The sequence below is a fragment of the Sphaeramia orbicularis genome, chromosome 17 (genome assembly GCF_902148855.1).
Source record: "Sphaeramia orbicularis chromosome 17, fSphaOr1.1, whole genome shotgun sequence".
Classification (NCBI taxonomy): Eukaryota; Metazoa; Chordata; class Actinopteri; order Kurtiformes; family Apogonidae; genus Sphaeramia; species Sphaeramia orbicularis.
The window spans coordinates 27,427,526-27,435,583 of NC_043973.1; the positions used below are offsets into that span (position 1 = coordinate 27,427,526).

Consider the following 8,058-nt stretch of genomic DNA (forward strand, 5'->3'; position numbering starts at 1 on the left):
ATTTACAACACAAAATGATGTCATGAAGCCAAAAATGACACAAAAAATGTGGGTCGTTGGTCTTTTGAGTTTCACGCAGAAAAAGTTTAGGCACCACTGTCCTCACCAGTTGTCAGCCCTATATTTAACACTTATACCTTACACCTGTATTGTTTTTGTAAATCTGATATCCAATAAAATAAATTAGTTAAAAACTGCTATTTTGGCTCTTATGAATCCACTTCTCTCTGTAGCTGATTTTTACCATACCATAAAATTGTCAAAATATGACTCGTAACTGAGAGTCGATTTTTACTTTTTGTTTTTTTACATTTTCTTTATAAAACTTCTAGGAGGTATTTGTTTAATTTATTCTCGCATAAAGAATTTTGCTTTGAGCTTCCTGCACTTTTTGTTCTTAAGATATTTTTACACTATCACTGCATATATCAACTATTAACCCCCATCATACTAATAATTAGTATTATCAGGTGACCCTTACTCAAATTATAGTCAATATCTCCAGGGTTAAATACTTGGAAGTGAAAGGATATTCAGAATATATAAGGATATCCAGTAAGATGCAAGACATTGCATTTAAATTCTAATTACGGTTTCTTTTTTATTTACGATTTTGTGTTATATATTGACCAATTAACCTGCAGGACCTGTTTTTTCCTGTGACTGTGGTAAAGTGAATTAGATTATCAGTGGGTACATGCTGCGAGGCCCAGACCTGATGATAGAGGGTCCCATGAGGGGCTTGTCACTCTAGCCGGCGTCACCACTTTAACTTATCCTTACAGACATTCTCCTCTCTGTCACTCACCCACAAATCCAAACAACAGTCTCTTGCTGTGACTCTTATCACATAGACTGACAGGGTCATGAGGTTAGTGCCATACTGGGCATGCTCAGTCATTCACATATTGATATTGATTTTTTTTTTTTTTTTTTTGGACAGTTTGTATGTGGGCAGAGAATAAAATGGAGTGGGGGGGTGAAGATGGAGAGCAATAGATAGAATTCTACTTGGCGATAGAGGATGGACCCTTCCCTGAGTGTCTATTCTCTGCTGCCGGCTGGAGTGACGGAGCCCCACATCCCACCGTCCCTCTCTGGCTGCCATTCAGCCCCATCGATCTGACTCAGGGCCCAGCCACCCCAAGGGAGACCGGGACTCGGAGACACACTGCCTCTTTTGTGGGGGGATCCACCAGTTCAGACTGACAGCCGACAGCGCAGATAAAAATATGTCCCCCTCCTTTTCTGTATTGTCCACAGTAGACATGCTGTTGAAGATGTGTAACCTTTAGAAAGCTCGGCCAGGCTCTAACCGTCCTGCTGTCATCCGTAATCATACAAAAGTGGAATATTGTCCACAGCGTCACACCCTTTGGCATTCTCCCATCTCTCCAGCCCATCTCACTGTATTATTTCCCACTGTGATAGTAGAGACTAGTGGCTTTTCTGTGCTCGAATAATTTAGAAATGTCACTTCACATCAGCGAGTCTCTTAGGCCAATTACTGTAATCTTTCCCTCGTGTCTCTACATTCCTTCTTCTTTAAATCACCGCCTCTAAATTATAAAATATGCTTTGAAAGTTCTTTAGCGTAGGTGCTAAATTGCTCGGAATACTTACCGCATGCTTCACCCCGGCTGACCTGAAGCTTCTCTGTCATTTCCGTCTCTCCAGGGAGGAGAAGGAGCGCTGGATCCGAGCCAAGTACGAGCAGAAGCTGTTCCTGGTGGGGCTGCCCCAGTCGGACGTGCCCCTGGGGCAGCAGCTGCTTCGAGCCGTGGTGGAAGATGACCTGAGGTTGGTGGTGGTGCTGCTGGCCCACGGCACCAAAGAAGAGGTTAATGAGACCTACGGGGACGGAGACGGACGCACCGCTCTGCACCTCTCCTGCGCGATGGCCAACGTGGTCATCACACAGCTGCTCATATGGGTGAGTGAAGGAACACACAGTTAGTGATGCACCAATACAGTCCAGATGGAAACCCTGAACTTGTGGGGCATTTTGAAAATCAGCATGAGAAGTCTGAAGGTTTATCAACACCATAGAGATGCACACAATGCTTAATCACGGGATTTTACAGTACTAGAAATCGAGCTGCAGCTATTGATATTTTTTTTATCAGTTAATCTGTTGATGATTTTCTTCAATTCATATAAATAATTGTTTGAATAGGCGAAAAAATAGTAAAAATGTTAGAAAGACTTGTCTGAAAATGACAAACAACTTGTCCTTCATTCCAGGACCAGCTGAAACTGCAACCACAAAAACTATAAAAGTAAAATTAGATTTAAAAAAAAAAACAATAATGACAATATAAAATTATATATAAAAAGATCTAACAATATAGAAATAATAACAGTGATCTAAAAGTATATATAAAAATATCCATGTGTATATACATAAACAACAACAAACAAGTCAAATGACATCTACAAACTATGTGCACTGCAGTCTGCAACAAATTTATATACAATTTACTAACAACTTCAGATGTTACTGACATAAGACTTTGTGGTGATCCTGGCATGTGTGTTATGATGTGTCAATGTTTAGTGTCAGCAAAATTAAGGCAATGAAGTTTCGATTCATGAAAAGTGTAATTGAATAATTCTTTTAATCGATTGGAGTCAATGAATCATTTCACGTCTAATTAGAAACTTAGTAGAACATCAATGCATTTATATTTTGTCACAATAATGAAGAGATAACAGGTAGAATTCCTTGGTTCCCTCCTGGTATTAACAATATAAAGTCATTTAGCACCAGTGTTGAGGATACTTTAGAAATGTAAGATCTTACAGATGAGATGTTAGCCCGTTAAACAGAATAACTGATCTAGTTTAATAGTACATCAAAGTAATGTAACCTATAGCATTTGATTATTTCATCTTTACCCGATTACATTTATTTTGTCGTGCAAACATAATACCACTACATGTATCTATTATAGTTCCCACCATTGTCTGACACATGTACCTGACAATTTAAATATACTGGATGTAAAAAAAAATCAAAACTGAATCTTAAATATGCCAAAAAAAAACAAAAAAGATTACAAAATTCCTTATTTTAGTGTTCTCAGTACTGCCTAAAACACTATAGTTATGTTTGCAAAGATTCATTCAAGCTGTTTTCAGATGCAATTGCTTGAAGTCTTGGCAAATATGTGGAAAAGGATGGAAAAGTCATCATGGATATTTTAATTTTAAAATCCTTCCCTTTTTTCCCACTGTTTAGGATAATTATATCAGCTACTACACATAGTTTGGAAATTCCTGCAGTGGTTATATATATATAAAAAAAGTTTCTACTGATTGATTTGATGATGTTTCTTTACTATCACTACTTTGCCTCACAGTACGGCGTGGACGTGAAGAGTCGGGACGCTCGTGGTCAGACGCCGTTGTCCTATGCTCGGCGAGCAGGAAGCCAGGAGTGCGCAGACATCTTACTTCAACATGGCTGCCCCAACGACACCGGCAGCCTGGCCTCCGTCCCCACGCCCAACATGAGCCGTCGCAACCCCAACCCCAACATCAACAACAACAACGCTCAGTGTGAGCTCAACCGCAGTATTAGCATCATGTAGGAGCCAGAGAGTGGCCGCAGACAAACACATCCGACCTTGAACCCGCCCTAGTCTCTTCCCAGTACCTCCTCTGTTTCACACTGTGTAATCCAGAACAAGCACCAACGCGGAGATATCAGGAGTGACGGACACGATGTTGATATTCCACTACGCTGAAAGAAAGAAGTGGGTGTTTGGGGTTCGGACAATGTACATTAATTGTTTTATATTATTATTTGTATTTGTCTGTGTTTGTAAAACCCATTCAGTCTTGGTTTTAAATGGTTACGATCAGCTTTAAGCTTTTTTTGTTTTTTGTTTTTTAAGCATCAACCAAACAAATGACTTACTTTGGCATTCATACCTACCCTACGAAAGCATTTCCTTAATGCTCGAACATTTCCTTTTATGTCTTCCCCTTTCTTGAACATGAACTGATTTTATAATGAGGGTGAATGAGAATTTCCTTCAGATTCCAAGCCTAAGTATAATAACATAAAACTGTGAGGAATAGTTTTTCAAGTGACGAAACAATGATGTGAGAAAGAAACTAAATCTTCCACCGTACCAGTGGCTGCTACAGCTTTAGTAATGATGCATGTCTTCAACACAGCTATCAAACTCTTGACATACTGTTCATATACAAGGCAAAGCAATTATGGTTAAAAAGTCCAAATGATTTAGACACTTAATTTGCGGCAAAATGGATTCGGATTCCCATAAAGGGGTTGATTGCAGAATTCCTTTTGGGTGAAAGTGAGTCATTTCCATCGTCACCCTTATCATGATCCTCTAGTAGAAGTGTCCATTACTATAGAGGAATTAAGGGGCATGATGTTTTATGTCCATTGACGCACACAGCTTTGTACGTGTGCCTCTTCAATCAGAATTTATTCAGATCCGAAGCTTTCCTTGAAACATTGAGATTGTGCCATTATGATCTCTTTGTTGAAGTAATTTTTACACATTGACTAGATTGCGTCGGTAATTGTTTGACACCGATTTCACACAATTTCAAGCAAGAGTGTACTGGAATATCCCTTCACCTCCTGTGGCCTAAGGCACCAGATTGGTACTCTCAAGAGCATTTCTTCTATTGTTGCTGTGAAATACATGTACGGTACTGTGAGTGTGTGTGTGTGGATGTATGTGTGTGTGCGCACGCATTCGTACATACGTCTTCATCTGTGACCACGCGCAGCAGAGATCAACCGGGCATTTCTGTTCATAAACATCGGAGAAAGGACACTGGAGAGAAGACGAACGTCCGCAGTGACGATGTGGGAGCATAACTGTGTTTTAATGTACAGACCGCTGTAAAAAGTAGTTCTTGTTCCTTCACCTTATTCCTTATACAAACAGTTTGGACTTATTCTGACTTTTAGAGTCAATGAAACGTACCCTTTTCCTTGTCCTTAAACCTGTGTGCCCTCTCCCGTCCTAAAAGCCTATAAGCCTAAAAAGCAGGGACTTAACAAATGCATTCAAGCAACAGGCATAAGACTGACAGATGCAGCAAAGAATAGACTGACAAATAAAAAATGAGCAAGGTTTATAGACACTTGTTGCATTTAGAGAAATGTAAAGTATTCCTGTGTGTTACTTCAAGACATGATAAGCCATTTGAAGTAGTAAGTCATATGAGCAGAACTGAGTTCAGGGGAGGTTGGCACATGTCTGTTTATGTTGTATTTTCCCTTTTATTCGACTGCCATTTTAAAGGTTTTAAACCATCTTTGTTTTAAGGGTTTACAATGCCAGGATGTATGTTTACAGAGCAAGTTATTAACTTGGTACCTTATCTACATAAGATTGATGTTGCTTTACAGTATTTTAGCTCACAGACAGTGAATATGTGGTCACTAGAAGACATTAGGGGGTTTCTAAAGGAGTAGCTTGATATTTTGACTAATTCACTTGCTGAAAGCCAGACGAATTGATCTACACGTCTCTTGTCTGTGTGTAAAGAGGCTGTTAGCTTAGCATGAAGATTGTGTCGCAGGGAAAAAGAGTTAGCCTTGCTTTCGGAAATTTGGCAAAAGAAGCACTACTAGAAAACCCCTTATTTATGTGTTGTATTGTTTGGTTGATAAGTAAAATTACAAACAATAAGTAGGAGTTAAAGGGAGAGTTGTGTATTGTACTCTTTATCAAAGCTAAGGTAGCTGGTTTCCACTTCAGTCTTGAAGCTAAGCTAGGCTAACAAGCTAACTCTTAGTACAAAGGGAAATAAGTTTGTCAAAATGTCCAACTGTTCCTTTAAAATATCCCACAACTGGCCACAAATTCAACCAGATTACATATGAACTAGCTACACTTGTACTGTACAGTGGTACTGGCCTTATTTCCAACCTTTACTTGATTTTACTGAGTACAGTAGTCCGAGGGGATTACTAGGAGACTTAAATGTGTACAGCGATAACCTGAAGCCACACTATTTACAAACTGTAGATGCTAAGAAAAAAAAACACTAGAAACCTGCCTGTTTTACCTAAACACAACATGAAGTGTACATATTAGCTTAATGCTTTTACCGGCAGAAAAAAGTCCTCATAGGGAAACAAATTGAACTGGTTTTCGGTCAACGGGCCCCTTTGACCCGCAAACCATATTTTGATATGTTGTTTTTGTTTCTCCTTAAGCATATTTTTAAGGTACTTTGGTTTGGTCTCGACATTAACCGACCATCTTTGGTACTTGTGTATAATGATGTACATTTGACATATTTATAATGCAGTATGTAAATATTTTTTTGTTTTGTTTTGTTTGGTTTAATTTTCCTATTGTAATTCCTTTGCGTTCAGAACGTGAAACAAAGCAAAAGCTAAAGAGTAACTTGTTGTATGCTTGGATGCTTGGCTGACTGTTGACCTATTAATAAACACTCAAATAAAACAATGTAGCCTTCCCTGGATTTGGGGAAACTGATGTTTGCGTCTTGTATGTGCTTCAGTCGTCTATCTGTCATGTCCTTGTGTAACATTTGACTGATTTCAAAGTCTCCTTGTCATTTTACACATGCACTACCGTGTTTGCATGCTCCATCAATCACACTGAAACCGACTCTTGTAAATGTGCTAGAGACAACTCAACCAGGCCTGTTTCGAGGTAAGTAAAGCAACCCTCTTCACTTCCTGCTATTAGGACCCCCCTCAGTTGCTGAAAGAGGATTAAGATACAGAGCCGGGCTTAGTGTCAGGCAGCACAACACTGTGGGGAAAAAGTGAAAGGTCTCAGTGTTCAGAGGAGTCGAGCCCTCACTAATCCACTTCTTATTTCCTGCTAATCTTGTCTCAGCATATCTTCATCCCCTTCCTCTCTCTGTCGACTGGTATTGTTTGTGCTTTATCACCTGGTTTCTCTTTAATTTCCCCTCTTCCTCCCTCAGCATGGCTCGACATGATCCACTATGCATCAGGTCGTGCTTAAGTGGCTTGAAAGTTGTGAAAAATGGCATCCTGCACTAATGACTTCCTGTGTTAACACTAATTTCTTAAAGATTCAACCATTTTTGTATTTCTGTATGTTTATTCCTTTGAAGTTGACATGTCAAAAAGAGCTATCTAACCTTATCAGATAGAACATTGCCCTTTTTTTATGTTTGTGTTTATTCTGAATATTCAATATCTACATATCGTCGGCTTCCTGATAAAACCTGCTAAATGACATTTTTGGTAGGGAATAAAAACCTGCTATCTCCCCTAGTATAGCTTCAAATTTCAGTCTCCTGTGAAAGTTGTTTACATTCCACCGTAAGTAAATTAAAGAAACAGATTTTGTTTTTGTGTCATATTTCACAGTTTCCTGTTATATCAAGTTTTTTTTTCTCCTGTAAATTTTAGGAAGCCAACGATATCTCCTTTTTAAACTACCTTCTTTTTCTTCCTCAGGTCTTTTAATATTCATCATGAATTCCTGTTGATTAAAAGTTTTCGAGGGTTTTTGTGAAGCCTTGAAAAAAAACTGTTGCATGCTTATTCCACAATTCTAAAAAAAAAAAAAAAAAACATATCTTTTAAACAATCTGTCCTAATTTATTACCATATTGCCTTGGCACACCCAGGCCACTTGTGTTTGTTGTGGTGAGACTGGAGCGCTTGCTTGCACTGCTGTGTGTTTTGATATTTCATCAGGGCCTGCTAAACAGTGAGGAGGGCTCTCTGCCGCCCACCTCTTCTCAGACAAATTGCCTCCAAGATTGCAGAGGTGGGTCTGAGGCTGATGGATGGGTACACAAAGACCTGACGAGACCATATTTGCAAACATTAAATCCATATTTCCATAACATGTAGGAGCTCCTGGCCACGGGCCACTTACCAGCCCTTTTAGTGAGCTCCAGTCAGTGACGTGGCTGCCTGGAACATAAATGTTTCATCACGGTGGCGTTGAGCAGAGGTTTGTCTAACATGTCTGCTCAAGCCTGTCTTGATTTTAACAGGTTACTACTCCATCCTGTTGTTTTTTTGGGGGTTTTTTTTGGTCTTTT

General features: G+C 39.3%; 1 protein-coding gene across 2 annotated transcripts in view; it reads left to right on the forward strand.

Annotated features, from left to right (window-relative positions):
- LOC115436983 (arf-GAP with GTPase, ANK repeat and PH domain-containing protein 3) overlaps positions 1-6,040 on the forward strand; it is an 88,862-nt gene extending 82,822 nt beyond the window's left edge. For both annotated transcript variants that reach the window (XM_030160023.1, XM_030160021.1), the window contains exons 17-18: positions 1,678-1,933; positions 3,363-6,040. In XM_030160023.1, the coding sequence (XP_030015883.1) occupies positions 1,678-1,933; positions 3,363-3,593 (487 nt within the window). In that variant the 3' untranslated portion in view covers positions 3,594-6,040. The remainder of the gene's footprint in view (positions 1-1,677; positions 1,934-3,362) is intronic.
- Positions 6,041-8,058: the final 2,018 nt, after the last annotated feature.